Below are 15166 nucleotides of genomic sequence, written 5' to 3'. Positions count from 1 at the left end.
ACATACTTACAAGTGCAACAATTTGCGCTGCGCTAATGAGTTAATTAACGTGGCAACCTTGTGCTCATTTAAATCTGCATAGAATTCACCAATATAAGCGGAGTGAAAAAATTTTTATACCCAGTTGTAGGTTTTTTGCTACAGCGAAGAACATTTTTTATAACAACTGATGGCTGTGCTTATAATCTTTGATCTCTCATTATCAATTCTGTATTATATCGATGCGCGCTTATCGTCTCCCTAACGCTGATTTTCTTACATCTATGCAGAGATTTTCGTTCGCCAGCCTTCTATTAGTAAATCAATTTTTGCAATTTTAATAACAATAGTCCTAGTTTCTCCGTCGATTGACATTATTCTTTACAGATCTGATTTAATCACTCGCCAATTATCGATATGAATGAATAGAACATGATAATTTTGCATTTCAAATACCAGTTACCTATGAACCTTTCAATTGTACAATAACAGGCATTGGGATCGACGAAGTGCAGGGGACCTACAACATTTGGGTCTGATAAGCGGAGAACGCACGACTCAATATCTGTAATTTCATCGGTTTTTAGGATTTTGATTTTGGACAGGTCTGAGATTGAACCCCGAAGCGTTTTCGTCTACGAACATTTCTAATAAAACTTGTTTTAAAGAAATAAGAATCGCTCGCAACGCCGTCTATTGATAAAACGACGAACAAGAAGAGGAAAATACATATGAACGCGATACTCATGAATTACTATAGAACTCTTTCATGAATTACTGTGCGTGTGATCTCCATCAATATTTGCACTGGTACACAATCTACGATTGATTAACTCTGAAAAAAACTAGCCGTATAGTAGTTTTTACCACGATTCTTACAATTATGGACTGTTGTAAATTCACGATAAATGTCACGTGATTTTTACGTGAATAAAGAGAGCGTGCGAATGGAGTTTTAAACTATTGTATTGATATATCACATGTATTCGTCGTGTAACCACATCGATCTTTATGTCGGTGTGAATTGTTTGCACGCCACGTTTTAAATCTACGGATCCACGTATATATGTACGTATATAAAGTGAATGAGCAACAGGGCTGTGATTATTCTGCGTTATCGATGGGACAGTTATCTCACATTTTCTCTAATCTTTCCACACTTAACAGCCCCAGGTTATAGAGCTACAACAATACAAAATGTACCCCAATATTGGACGCCGAAATGTCATTTCACTTGGCATATTTATTTCATACCTAACCTCCGTTGTTTTTGCCGAAAAATCGCCCTTCGAAGATGTGGGCCAGACTTTTGCAAGCTCTTCAATGGTAAGTGTATTTCTGAGTCGAAAACCTGTTCTTTTCTCATCCACCCCAAAATTGTTGTCTATGATTATTTACAGAATTCCGCTGACACAACGTCGACTCAGCCTAAAGGCAACTTAGGTCTGTTACATGCCTTTGTTGCCTCGCTCTCTGTCATCGTTGTCTCTGAACTTGGGGACAAAACTTTCTTCATTGCAGCTATCATGGCTATGCGACATCCACGACTTACTGTTTTTTCCGGTGCTATAAGTGCCCTCGCTTTGATGACTGTTCTATCTGGTACAGTTGAAAAAATTTATTTCCCATTCTTTGCCTCTTTATGATTCTACCAGTTATTGTTTCAAAGTATATAACTAGTCATATAAACTTTAAACATCACATGTATCTTTTGCAAACAATGAGAAAAGATTCATAAGATGCTAGGTATTTTTTAATAACTATATAGTGCGCTTTTAGAGTATAAGCATGAGCAGAATTTTCTCAATAAAAAATTTTCTCCACAGTTGTATTCGGTTATGCCGCAACCATAATTCCACGAGCTTATACCTACTACATTTCTACCGCTCTTTTCGCACTGTTTGGTCTAAAGATGCTACGCGATGGTTACTACATGTCGCCAAACGAAGGTCAAGAAGAACTGGAAGAGGTGCAGTTAGACTTACGGAAAAGAGAGGATGAAGTATGTGATGCAGTATTTGAACTAAGTATTACTGTCTTCAGATCAGATGGCTACCTACTAATTCGTAGCTCTTCTCATTAAATCTTTATTGTAAATAAGCAGGAGTACTTGGGAATTGATTTCAGTATGAAAAAGAAGCCAGTACTAGTATCGTCCAGGATCCAGAAACTGGAGTAATTAGGAAAACAACAAAATCGAACAGCGTATGGTTACTAATCTCGAGAATTTTCATACAAGCTTTCACTCTCACATTTGTTGCGGAATGGGGAGATCGTTCGCAACTCACTACAATCATCCTTGCAGCTCGAGAGGTGAACTACATTATTTGTTGTTACTTACATTATTATTGAGTTGTAATATGAGAAATTATGCAACCATTCTCATAAACAGAACTTTGTTTCATGAAAAAACATATTGTTTTTTTAGGATGTTTACGGTGTCACATTAGGTGGAATTTTAGGACATGCATTTTGCACAGGATTGGCTGTCCTTGGTGGGCGTATGATAGCACAAAAAATATCAGTTCGAACAGGTATAATATCAAAAACGTTCTATGATCATGCATCTTCACGACATCCGCGTTTACTTTATTCAATTATGTGTCCAATGTAAATTTGTGAAAACCAGTTGAATAACATTCCATTTCAGCAGTTAAAAATCTGATCTGTTGACTGTCTATATTATTTTCAGTTACAATTATCGGAGGTGTAGTATTTCTGCTGTTCGCGATAACCGCATTATTTGTTAATCCAACGGAAGATGTGTAGGCATTAGAAGACTTAATTGAAAGAATGCAGCCTATTAATAATTTATGATAATGTTATGTGTTTATGACGTTAAACACAGTATGAAATAGTGTTAAACATCCCATCTATACAGTAAAATTGTTGCCATTTTTACTAACCGTTGTCACATCGTATTTTTAGTATTTTTTAATTATACACTAAAGTGTATGTACATACATGCCTTTCTAGAGAGCAAAGCGTTACCTGATCCTATCACTACGAGCCGTTATTTAGAGAGCACTGTGATTATTTTTTAGTCATAAGGACTGCAGATAAAATCATTTTTCTACACGAATATTCCATTCTGGTGAAGATAATAAATACTGCATAGCATTTTTACGCCAAACGTGAATCCACGATGATATATACTTGGGTGCGCAAGTATAAAACGCAACACTACTGTGAATGGAGTTAATACTCTAGAATGATTTATATTTTTACTCACCAACGTTGCTCCAGTGAAAAGATATGATTTTGTGTAACTAATAATAAAGGTGTCGTCGGTATTGATTCCATTGCTGTCAATGCTGTTCTATAAATTTTAGACTTATTGTGTAAAGTTTTTTCAATAGCATAACAGATTGGATCTATTTTTCTTCCTATTTGTATCATTTTACTTTATATGTATTATATTTTTCTAACTAAAATGAACAAAGTATTAATGATTTATTTTTACTGTAAACTCAACCAACGAAATAAATATTTCTAGTAATCGTCATCAGTGAGTGGAATATATATTGCTTTCAGAGTTCTGGTAAGATACTCAACTATGACTTATAATAATACTGCACCAGATTTCATAGGCACAATGTACATAAATAAATTGATCTACCTTTGAGATTCATTAATTTCCACTTACCGTGCGTGATGTAAAAGTATCTTTATGTTAAATGAGTGATTTATAATTTTGCACCACCCAAATAATGAATAAAAATGTGGCGTTCAAATTTTGCGTGACTTCAAAATGATATATGTATGTAAATTAAAAGCCAAATGATTTATTAGGAAAATAACATAATTTTAAATCAGTTACAAAATCAGTCTCAAATCACCAACTACCTTTTCACGTATATACTTTTAATTGCTTCTGTAATTTACTCATAAATACCATTAATATCATAACACATCAACAATACATCATTTATAGTAGTGTCAACTATACACAACTACTGAGGAAATAGATCAAAACAGCTACTGTTAATCTCGCATTGGACGTCGAGGTTATAATGTTAGGTACGTGATTATAGACTGTTTGCTATACTTTGTAATCCAGTTACTTAAGCACTGCAACGCTGAAAGAGATTTTTTACACATAAAATATTTAAGTTTATTAATGTACGTAACTTTCCCTCAAACATTTGGTTTTCACGTTTCAAATTGTATGACAATCGGTAAAATTCCATGTACAGAATGTAAAATCTTAAGTAAACTTGTAAGTGTTGAATATGCCGCCGCATTATCCTCTAAGGCTTACCTAAAATATTACTGAAGTATACAGAGAGTTTTCTCATGTTTGGTTTGATTGATCCGGTGGCGGTTTACACTGGGCCTCTAGATTCCGTAATCTCTCAAGCCTGGACATAGGATCCATCATAGTTTTTTCTTCTGCAAGAGATCTAGGAACTCCAGAAATATCTGGAAAAAGTTAATATTCCACCACTGATCGCCTTAAGCAATAAACTGATTTTTACGTAATTTTTCTGCATAATTCATATATTGAAATTACCAGAAATACCTGTGGCATATTGATTATTTGTCTGTAAAATAGGGGTTTGACTTTTTCTTGCTTGGTCAATATCTCGCAACCCCTGTTCGATGTAGTCTTGGAAAAACTGATGAGATTTAAGTAGGAATGGTTGCACATAAATATCCGCCTCCGGATACTGCAGTTTAAAATCATACAGTTGTGCAAGCCCCTAAGGAAAATTGGCATTTGTGTATTGAGTACATCAATTTCCAAGCAACTGTTAAACGTCAATATTGTAAGTAATCATCTTTTCATGTCTACCTCTTGTGTATGATGTTTTGATCCAATTTTTTTAAATATTTCAGACAACTGCTGATGTGTTAATTTAGACAAGTGCTTTTGTGTTCTACCAACGGTAGCAGACTTTGATGACGCTCGCGACTGTGTATTAGTGTCATCTGGTTTCAGTGTCTGAAAATAATTTTTTGAGATAAATATTTTTGTTCGCAGTAAACTCATAGTGCAACAAGCAATTTCCAACACATTGTATCAACTCACCGCAACAAGCCTTATAAGGTAAGAATACAATTCCGACTCGTCTTTGTTGGTTATTAAGCTCATGTGATTTAAAATGGCATTTCCTTTTACTCGGGTCATGCTATGAAGTACTGTTTTAACCGTGCGCAGGGCAGTATCGGATCTTCTCTTCTTCCACCACGTGGTTGGATAATCCTTTAAATTGAACAAATCGTAAGTTGCATTTAACGGCAAAATTAAACAGCACGAATCAGAAGTAACGTAAATTTGGTGTACTAAAATCTTATTGTTATGTGGGGATTACTTACTTTCAGGAAATAGTGTACTTCTCGAAGAATTGGATCGTAATCTAAATCTGCAGCCCAGCTTGGCATAATCTTAACTATTTTCCATAAACACTTCATTACCAATTCTTCGTATTTTGGAAGTGCATTAGATTGTGCACAACCGTGAAGTAGTTTTATCAGAACACTGGAATGATGTTTCATATTGTTACACGATAAAGATCGCATTATTCAGTGTTAATATTGGGTAGAAATTATAATAACTCACCAAATAATTGTTGTGTGATTTGAACAATCTATCACTTTGACAACAATGGTATTGATCACACGATTATAAGCATCAACATCATTTAACTGATCTAATTTATTTTCTGCAAGTAAACTGATCAGTTGGTCCACAAGCTCTTTCAATTGTAGTGCGGACACATTTTTGCCAAGAATACCGGAGTTGTAAAACTGTATAAAATAATAATGATAATGATAAATGATTAGAATAAAATTTGCAATAATTTACTAGACATATAACAAATTCTTACCGAAAGTATCACCATAAAAGTATTTCTGAAACATTTTGATACATCCGGAATTCCCGAATGCAAGGGATAATTTTGCAGAATTTTTAACTGCATATTTGCAGCACCAATAAACTTATCTTCCTTTGTTTGAAGCAAATTAGCCTGGTGTGATTTTAATATCTGCAAAACAAAAATTGTTCATTCATTCTATTCAGTATGCAGATCGCAGAATATGAAGTATAAAATCAATTAAGGGTCAGACACTAACACCATCCACTTTGCTCAGTGCCTGGAACGCAACCTGAAGATCATTACTAGCCATTGCTAATATTTCACGATCCAAAGTATCATCTTTTTCAATCTGCGATGTTAACGAGGACAGAACTGCAGATTTTGGCACCAACAGTTTTGGTGGGGAAATGGGAATTATTCTGAAAATTATCCCAATAATTCAGTACCTAAAAGCCAGATAATGATAGCAAAGTAAATTATCCAAGTTTGAACACTCACTGTGTTGCTGTAGGATTCAACAACTTCACTGGTTCATTTAGGTCTGAGAGACTAAGTTCTATAAGTTTTGGATTACGAACTTTTACTGGAGCACTTGACTCAATTTTTTCTAACCATTCCAAATCAAGGCCAAATGGTCCAGAAACTTTAGGACGTATCTGTTGCGCTGGGACTCTGGAATAAATTGTATATTGTGTGATAAAAAAAAATGTACGTTTCCGTCTGAGGAGACATAACTCAATACCAACAACTCTACATCTATAATAGATAATTGTACTCCAGATGTTACCTATAAGCGAAATACTCGGAACAAAAGAGATTAGCAATACGTAAATTGTACCAATAGGTGTATAAGGAAGATCCAAAGTTCACGTCTATGAACTGATCATTCATTCACTATAAACAAATCAGATTAGGGATTCCTTACGAAATAAAACCCCACACATTGGTCGCAGTTAGTGAGCTCAGGAGAATGAGATGTACAGGAAAAACATAATGCATTGTCAGATAGTTTTGAGCTGGTAACGTGCAAGGAGTTTCAAAGAACATATAATTAACAAATATACGGACATGTACGTAACACGTTTGACATTTTTCTGTCAAAATTAAACACAACAATCCACTGATACAACCAACACACCTTAATTAAGCTTGTACAAAATTGTAAGTATTTTCCAAACCTACATTTCATTCAAACATACTTACGGATTCATTCAAGATCAATATGATAAAATTAATTTTGCGAGCAAGATGAAACTGTCCTTTCGTCCGCAAATTAATTTGTGAGCAAAAAAAAGTCGAACTTAGTGATTTGAGTTTGTCACAAAGCTACATGTTAGTATCTATAACCTGTTTGGCAAAGCACCCAAAAGGTAGAAACACACGTAAAAAAATGATGAGAAAGACAAACGTTTCAACATTATCATGATGCAAATTATCGGGCTGATGATTTTGTGAAGATTGTATTCCCTGAAGTTCATGTTTTTCGCAAGGTTCATCCCCTTGCACTGGCTCAACTAAATCAACTTGCGGAATGCCTTCGATGACCTCACAACTCGCTTCCTTTACCATTGGTTTTTTCTGATCGTTGCTTCTGTAGAGCCATTAGAAAAGCAAGCGCATGCAATCAGACAACATGATGAGTAGTTTATAATGATGAATAATCAGCGATGAATGCAAATTTGGCAAAAATACTTATCAAGCTTTCAAATAATCAGAGTTTATGATGATGTTAACGATGTGAAAGAAAGGTCAGATATGTTAAATAAGAAAATTTCATCGCATACAATTCTTATTTACAAAAATGTTCAACTGCTACATAATATACATTTAAATATTATATTATAATACTAAGAAAGAAGATTAATGTGTAATTAATTTCCTCTATTCTAATTGTAAGTAAACTGGAACATTACATGTAGACAGCAAATAGCAAAATGTAAATGGAGAATATATTGCATAAGATAAAGGTTTCGCATTACTTGACAGTTGAAGGGAAAAAAAAGATTTCGTAGAGTAACTTACGGATCGTGCACTGGCTCTGGCTCCTGTTCAAATGGTTCCTCATCTTCTTCATCAAAATCGGGTTCACCGTCATCTGACACATGGTTGGTGACGGCGGTAGGGGGGACGACAATTCTAGCTGAAGAAGCAGATTTTGTCGGACGATTCTTTGCGGCTCTCTTGATACGCTCATCTAACAACGATTGATCCTTTTCGGAAATCTATTGTCGTACGAGCACATGTAAGTATTTGTACATTTGGGATGAAATATTATTTGTTAAAGTAGGAATTAGATGTTAATTAATTTCACCTGTCCAATAAGTTTATAGACTCTTTCTCCCTCAAGGAAGTATGCCTGCACGATGCAATTGAGTGCTGCATTACGCACAGAATTGTCTCTGTCGGCGATTTGTTTGGCAACTTCCTTCAAAGCTACAGATGCATTGGGTTGGCATACAGATACTCCATAGTTTTCAATTAGTGAACCTAATTGATCAAGGCATTCTGGAGAAAGGAATAGCCGAAATTAATTCTTTACAATTAACAACATGCAGAAATTGGGATAAACTGACTTAAATGCATACCTGTTCTTTGGCGAGCATTCTTGGACTTGATACCCTCCATAACATAAGAAAATAATTTGCTCACTGGGAATACTAAAGCAATTTGTTTAAATAAAGCACGAACGCCATTCCGTACAGTATCCTTTGAGTCGCCTATCTGTTAATATGTTATCATTCGATAGAAATATTTGATTCATGATGTTTCAAACTTGTCAATTCTCTGGTAAACTGTTCAATTACCTTGGTCAGAAGATACGGGATAAAAGAGGCAGCTTCATTCTCAAGCATATGATATTGGTCCTCAATAAGTATATTAAAAACTGTTTGGAGGTAGTCCAAACCTTTCAATAGTACAGAAGGATTTGTGTCAAAGAATCTCAATGTCAACCACTTGAGAATCAGGTCTAAATTACAGACTAAAGCTTTGCTATTATCGGCCAAATCCTAGGAAAAATAAAAAATGTTGAAAGTTACGATACACGTAAAAATATTGAACGGTGAAATTCTGCTCAGTTTTAAAGTTACCTCCGTTAGAGATTCTATAGCTTTTAGATGATACCGAAAATCAGAATGGAACATGTTTGACATCAATGTTTTATTCACGTTTGCAGTAGTCATTAATTCTTTGAGTAATTCCACAAATTCTTCTCGCGGTGTTGTAAAATTCCACTTCAACACTTTCATCTTTTGTTCATCAATGACTCTTTGATGTTTCAAGTTATTTGTAGCTAACAATGGACTAGTGTCCGCATCGTCATCCTTCTTGCGAGCACTGTTAGGCTTAGATCCATTTCCAGCCTAATACAAAATGACAATGGTTACATTATTCAATCAAATGACGGTGGACTATAATTAGAATTTATATTTTTGGTCACGACTCAGGTTTTCTTCTAGATATGTAGCTACCTTAGTTTTGATGGCCGTTTTGCCTGCTTTGACTGCTCCACCGCTTTTAACTGTTTTTGGCTGTGATGTATTTTCTGGGGCTTGTTTTTTCGGAAGTGGTTTCACAGGTAAATTAGGTCGTGCTTTTTCTAAAGCTGCGAGAACGACAGATTTTGAGCCAGGCTGAAATAGTTTAAATTACAATATAGAATTATGGGGTATTTGACATAATGATATACAAAATTTTACCTTCAGTTTCTCTGAAGCGCGCGCCATAGTATCATATGAAAGATGAATCATGTAGCCCAGAACTGCTTCTTGGGCATTTTTCCTAACGTCAGAATTACGATCTTCTAAATTACTGAATAAATACGGTAAACAAACTGTAAGCTCTTCCTTTGGGATCTGTTTTACAGTAACTAGGAAGAAAATATATATATATCTATATATACATTCAATATACAACAAAATAAAGATTCATTGATTCATTACTGTGAAAACATACTCAGTGGTAGTTTCTGAGCAAGCCAGTTCCAAAGCTCAGATCTAAGAGTTGGAGATCCAGACTTCAAAGCATCTCCAATCATTTCTCCGTCGAAAAATTCCTTGTATCCGCACTGGTCTCCCCATGTGTTCATGCAAGCAATTGCAGCTGTCCGAATCCATGTCTGCAGTTATTCAAAAAAATCACGGCAAGTCGAACTTCAATAAAAGTCGTATTTAGAAATACCGTAGAGCTAATGCAGTATGTAAATGACAGTAAATTTACCTTAGAATCGCCCAAACACTGCAGAAACCCAGGGAACAACGTTCGTATATGCTGTTTAGCTGGCGATCCTATAGCTGTTGCTAAAGTTTGACAAACGCCTAATGTAGATTGTGCTATTTTGCTATTACTGTCCACTAATCTCAAAGCTAGTCCCTGGGGAAGTTCGCCAATTGATCCTTTTATGGACCTTGCCTCTGTCAGTAAAGTATTTATTTTCTGAAGCCCTTCATTGCGTACCTAAAATTTTTTTTATTTATCTTCAAGCAAGAAAAATTTTAGACATTTCTATTTCTTGAGTGTATGAACAATATGAACGCTATTCAGGATTATGATTCAGAAAACATTCAACAAACGCACCTTCCAATTTTTATCGGCAAGCTCATTGAGCAGACTTTCTGTTAATTGACTGCTAATATCAACTCTGGGAATGAGATCAGATATATCCACTTGAGGCACTGATTCCTTTTCTTCTATATCACCATCGTCATCTTCGTCAACTTTATTCTTCTTGCCTTTGCTACCACGTGTTGGAATTGGAGGCGATTCTCCAATACGCTAAAGTAATTAGATCACGTTCAATTTTTCTACAGACTTTTTTCATTCGTGGACCTCAAAAAGCCAAAGTAACTTTAAAAGTTACCTTTTCACATTCCTGATCAATTTGCTGTTTCAGAGCTGGTTTTTCGTTTTCAAAAAACATGAGAAGTGGTTTTCCTACATAGACATACAGTGTACCAAGGAGCGAAATAGCAGCAGTGCGCACACTCGGATTTGTAGCAGTAACTGCCTTTTTAATATTCTCCATTAAAGCCTTGAGATTGATTCTGAAAATTTGAAAGTTGTCAGAATTACGGAAATAAATCATTTGTAGATTTTCATTCAGGAATGGGAGTGAAAACACAAACTTACACAAGGCCAAACTCTTCAACAGCTTTGGCAAGCCACAGTAGAGTTTCCTGCTGCACTTTTGGATTTTTCTGATTAAAAGCAAATCCCATTACCTCATTAGCCACTGATTCTAAACTCGTAGCTTCCGCGATTGCAATTAAAGTTTCACCTGCTGCGATACTGTTCTTAGCATCACCCAATTTCTCAGTTATATCTATAACACAATACTCAGCCACAGTGCTGAAAGAATAGATCATAGACTATGAAATAGAAAGTACGAATTTTTTAAGCAAAAGTCAAACATCATTGCACAGAATGCTATACCTTGAGAAATTATAATTTTCTGCCAGCATTTTTACTGTTTCTAACCGAAGCTTCAGAACTTGGAAGTTAGTATCCTTAAGGCCAGGCTTTTTAGCCAAAGTGCGGACAATAACTTGTGTGGAAACATCAGCGGTCTCCATTTCTTTGACAATCTAGTAAATAGAGTTAAAAAAAAGTACTCGGTATCAACTTGAAAGTTGCTACTTTTTATTAATATCAAATTTAAATTAAATCTCAAAATTACCTGAATTAATTGTTCAACAGCAGCCAAACGGGTCTTCCAAATACTGTCTGTAAGTCCAGAGAGTACTTCAGCAGGTAAAATTTGTGCTGCCAAGTCATCAATCTCTTCATTAGTCAAATTTTTCTCAACTTGTACTTTTGCCGCAGATGATTTCTTCGAAGCTAGTGAAATGAACGCATAAATAATTCAATGGTGATTGAAATAAATTGACGGCAGCTGATGGAACAACGGGTTCAACCACCTAGAAGTTCAGGCCAACATACCTAAATTTGTCATGGACGAAGTGGTTGTTTTCTTGCTGGTAGGCTTCTTAGCGGTAGCATTTGGCTTTTTAGACTTAACTGGATTATCATTTTCTTTTGATTTTGAAGGTGACTCTATTTTTGCAGGAGCCGTATTTGGTCTATCGCCAGCTGCCTTTCGAACATTTGGTAATTTCACAACTATCACTGCTTTCTCAGAGCATTCCTTGATCTGAAAAACAGCCAACACCAATTTTTAAATAAGTGATACTTCTTTATACTCTGTTGGAAAAAAAAATTTGCTCTTTTAGTTTTTTCAGACCTTTGCCATCTTGAGGTTATCTAAGTCAGCTATGAACGGTGATATTGCTTTTTCACCAACTAACTTCGAGGCTGTACCAATAGCTTCAGCTGAATTATCTCTCACAGTCGGATCTGTAAAACGAAAGGAAGCATTTTGTGTGAAATCTCTTGTTTCTCTAAATATTCAAATTCTCTTTAAATCTGTACCTGGCTCATTCAAAGTCTTGATAAGCATTCCAGTATATGCTTTTAGCAGTTTCTTATTCAAGCTTGGTGGTGGAGTCTGGGCAAAACACCGTGCCAGGAAAGCAGCTGTCTCTGCCTTGACAGAAGGATTTTTATTTTCCAGTGCAGCTAAAGAATCTTCCATAATAGCTTCAATGGTCGTCTGTAAAGCAAATAATTGTTACCTTGCTGAAAAACTTAGAATGTTTTAATTTGTATTCAAGCTTACGCTAAGAAATATTGCGTCTGCAGCATCTCTCAGAGCTTGAACGACGTTTTGTTTCTTTTCGCGAAATTTCTCCAGTATGGCAGGTAAACAAGCCAAGGCATAAGGTTGAAACCGTTTCTTTAAACCACTAGCTAGTCCAGCCATACATTTTCCTGCCAGTGCCACGACCAACACATTTGAATCCTTGCTTATAATCTGCAAGGGAAAAGAAAACGAATCAGTGAGTAAGACGAAATAGCTTTTATTCTCTGTAAAGGCTCTGATTCCTTATGTGCGAAAATAAATTTTACAAAATATTTGCAAATACAATATTTACCTTTTTCAAAGCTCGGACGACATCTCCGTAATCGCCACTCTCGAGCTTCGGATTCCTGCAAAGAGCTTCTAATGCCTCTACAGCCTCCTTTCGTTCCTGCCACTTCTTAGCCTCAACTTTTTCAAAGAAATCTTTAGGAAGTTTTGAAAGAATATCGACAGGGTCCAAAAGTTCATAAGGATCAATGTCTGGCGCCACTGCATCATCCTCTTCTTCTTCATCGCCTTAAATGTTATTTTATTTATTTCATCTATACGATACTTTTGGAAACTTTATCAAGATACTTGATAAGTTTTGCTTTCTCACACTGGCAAAAATGTTTATAATATATTATGAAATTAATTATTCTTAGAGCTGCGATTCAACTGACCTTCTACATCTCCAGCACCCGAGTCTATGACACAGGTTACTTTTGGTTTCTGTGATTTGAGATAACGAATAGGTACAACTTTTTCACCTTTAAGATTGTTGAACTCTGTTTCCAGTTCAGTTATCTGTACCTGCTTCAAAGTATTAAGCTGTTGTTTTAAAGGTGCTCCGATCCACCTGAATCAAGAAAAGGTTATGTCATCGACTTGGAACATTGCAAAGTACGGAGTACAAGCTAAAAACTGGGAGACACCAAAGGTAGGACTAATCGTCGATTTTCAAGGAAAGCCTGATAAATAAAATTCACCTGTAGATTTCTACTACCATTGTCTTTCCCTCTTCTCTTACAGACTTATCTCTGTCTTCCAAAAAGCTTGGCATCTTCTTAACAAGAGGCTTCACACTTATAACTTTGGGCCCGAACTCTCTGTAGAAAAAATGCAAACCAATCAATTATTTAGAAGTTGCGATAAATATATTTTTGAATGATTTCATTAATTTACAATGTAACGGCATACCTCAGGGCAAGCGTCAATGTAGCTATACATGCTGCAACGATTTTTGGATTTTTTGCTTCCGTACCCTTTAGTAACTCTTCTTGGACAGCTTCATGTTTTTCTATCTCTACGTACATGAGAGTTATCTGAACAGCCAATTCTTTAGTCTTTGTTTTAGGCGCTGCGATACATTTGGAAACTATACCACTCATTACTTCTCCAACAGTCCTGATAGTGCAATGAATTATGTCAAGGGCGATGAATTAAGTAGGAAATTGTATTATCAAATTAACTAAACACTAACCATTATAAAACTTATTTGTTAATTATAGATTTTCTTACTTTCCAGCTGCTGCAGCATTTTCAACATAGGCTAGTACCGCCTCCAATCCTTTCTCTTGGGCTACAGCGTTGCTGTCCGTAACGAATTTTTTTACAAGTCCAAGAAATTTATTCCATTCGGGTGATTTTTCATCGTCAATGCGCCTGAATATTTTGGCGCATTCTTCATATCCGTGCAATCTGGCTTTCCATAACTAGAGAACATTGTTCAGGTATTGAGTACTAAGTAAATGCAAAGATAAAATTTTTTAAATCTAAATACATTTTTATACCTTATGCACACAGCGATCTTCGACTGGCAATTTAGTGTATTCGGTATCTTCTTCCATTTTAACGTTTCTATAACGCAATAAAATAAAAGCAAGGAGAGTTTTAAAATCAATTTATACTGTGGGATTTTAACATACTTTTTTCTCAATTGATATTAGCTGAAATTATAAAAAATTTCCTCATTCTAAGAAAACCATGGGTGATGTTTGCAAATAAATTCTATGCATGTTAATTCTGACAATATGTAAACAGAGGCAACTGAATGTTGATACTAGTTTTTTTTTTTTTTGCACAATTGAGTCTTTGATGAAGATAAAATACACAAGGATTATGAAACAACCTATCCTTAATCACGTTTCAATCTTTAAGGTATTGTAGAACATGTTTGCGTTAATGATGTGATAATTGTGTAACCTGATTTGGTCATGAGGTTTGTGCTAAAAGAAAATCAATAGTTATAATTCCTTGAAAGGTGAAATTGCATGGTAAGGAAACGTCGAAGGTTGATTCCCTATTTGGTATGATAGAAACGACCGTTAAGGAGCAACAAATTTCGCTCCCTAGTGATTCATCAAACGGGAAATGGACCTACCTTGTAATCCGAGTATCCTTACAACGGAATTTAGGCGCTCGTCGCGGTGAATAGATTACTTGCGAATCTTACACACCACTGACGTTATAAATAAATAATAAATATCAGACCAAAAAGTAACATAAAATACTCAAGAACACGCTCTGCCCGCTGGCGATGTGATCGCTTACAACTATTTTCAAATGGTTAATGCCTCAACTGTAACTGTCAAGACAGAATGCAAACAAAAAAGACAAGGCGTTAAGGCCGGTTTATATTATAGCGAACCGTTAACGGAAGAATTCAAAGAAGGTAATCCTTTGGCAA

General features: G+C 35.5%; 2 protein-coding genes across 5 annotated transcripts; one reads left to right on the top strand and one right to left on the bottom strand.

Annotated features, from left to right (window-relative positions):
• Window positions 1-239: 239 nt before the first annotated feature.
• LOC107223098 (transmembrane protein 165) lies at window positions 240-5462 on the top strand. The gene is made up of 7 exons (XM_015662681.2): window positions 240-1047; window positions 1147-1305; window positions 1380-1581; window positions 1806-1981; window positions 2107-2292; window positions 2408-2513; window positions 2672-5462. Exons 2-7 carry the CDS (start codon window positions 1177-1179, stop codon window positions 2746-2748), a joined length of 876 nt encoding a protein of 291 aa, XP_015518167.1. The 5' UTR covers window positions 240-1047; window positions 1147-1176; the 3' UTR covers window positions 2749-5462.
• On the bottom strand, window positions 3062-15135 carry LOC107222842 (protein mini spindles). Of its 4 annotated transcripts, none has more exons than XM_015662364.2 (36): window positions 14861-15133; window positions 14271-14337; window positions 13999-14192; window positions 13678-13884; window positions 13467-13586; window positions 13161-13336; window positions 12791-13014; window positions 12475-12669; window positions 12228-12408; window positions 12040-12152; window positions 11739-11949; window positions 11476-11636; window positions 11232-11383; window positions 10929-11147; window positions 10660-10843; window positions 10377-10574; window positions 10020-10256; window positions 9756-9918; window positions 9500-9669; window positions 9272-9433; window positions 8891-9163; window positions 8606-8809; window positions 8387-8522; window positions 8113-8306; window positions 7824-8023; window positions 7210-7392; window positions 6300-6473; window positions 6058-6220; window positions 5811-5969; window positions 5543-5730; window positions 5299-5461; window positions 5012-5185; window positions 4775-4924; window positions 4493-4682; window positions 4241-4401; window positions 3062-4058 (listed from the first exon to the last, which is right to left on the bottom strand). In XM_015662364.2, exons 2-35 carry the CDS (start codon window positions 14325-14327, stop codon window positions 4274-4276), a joined length of 6003 nt encoding a protein of 2000 aa, XP_015517850.2. In that variant the 5' UTR covers window positions 14328-14337; window positions 14861-15133; the 3' UTR covers window positions 3062-4058; window positions 4241-4273. The 4 variants fall into 4 exon arrangements, with proteins under 4 accessions (XP_015517850.2, XP_015517857.2, XP_015517864.2 ...); XM_015662371.2 differs by having other exon boundaries at window positions 4502-4682; window positions 14861-15132; XM_015662378.2 differs by lacking the exon at window positions 7210-7392 and having other exon boundaries at window positions 14861-15132.
• Between the last annotated feature and the right edge of the window lie 31 nt (window positions 15136-15166).

This window comes from Neodiprion lecontei, chromosome 6, assembly GCF_021901455.1.
Source record: "Neodiprion lecontei isolate iyNeoLeco1 chromosome 6, iyNeoLeco1.1, whole genome shotgun sequence".
Taxonomy (NCBI): Eukaryota; Metazoa; Arthropoda; class Insecta; order Hymenoptera; family Diprionidae; genus Neodiprion; species Neodiprion lecontei.
The sequence above is the reverse complement of the archived record's forward strand: the minus strand, read 5'-3'. Positions and strand labels throughout refer to the sequence as shown.

Bases quoted from the DNA above. Each gene is read 5' to 3' on its own strand.
- LOC107223098 (XM_015662681.2), top strand. From the start codon at position 1,177: ATGTACCCCAATATTGGACGCCGAAATGTCATTTCACTTGGCATATTT. The intron at 2,293-2,407 runs GTGAACTACATT...TTGTTTTTTTAG, and splicing joins TCATCCTTGCAGCTCGAGAG to GATGTTTACGGTGTCACATT. The intron at 2,514-2,671 runs GTATAATATCAA...TATTATTTTCAG, and splicing joins AAAAATATCAGTTCGAACAG to TTACAATTATCGGAGGTGTA.
- LOC107222842 (XM_015662364.2), bottom strand. From the start codon at position 14,327: ATGGAAGAAGATACCGAATACACTAAATTGCCAGTCGAAGATCGCTGT. The intron at 8,024-8,112 runs GTGAAATTAATT...GTACGACAATAG, and splicing joins TCTATAAACTTATTGGACAG to ATTTCCGAAAAGGATCAATC. The intron at 7,393-7,823 runs GTAAGTTACTCT...ATGGCTCTACAG, and splicing joins CCAGAGCCAGTGCACGATCC to AAGCAACGATCAGAAAAAAC.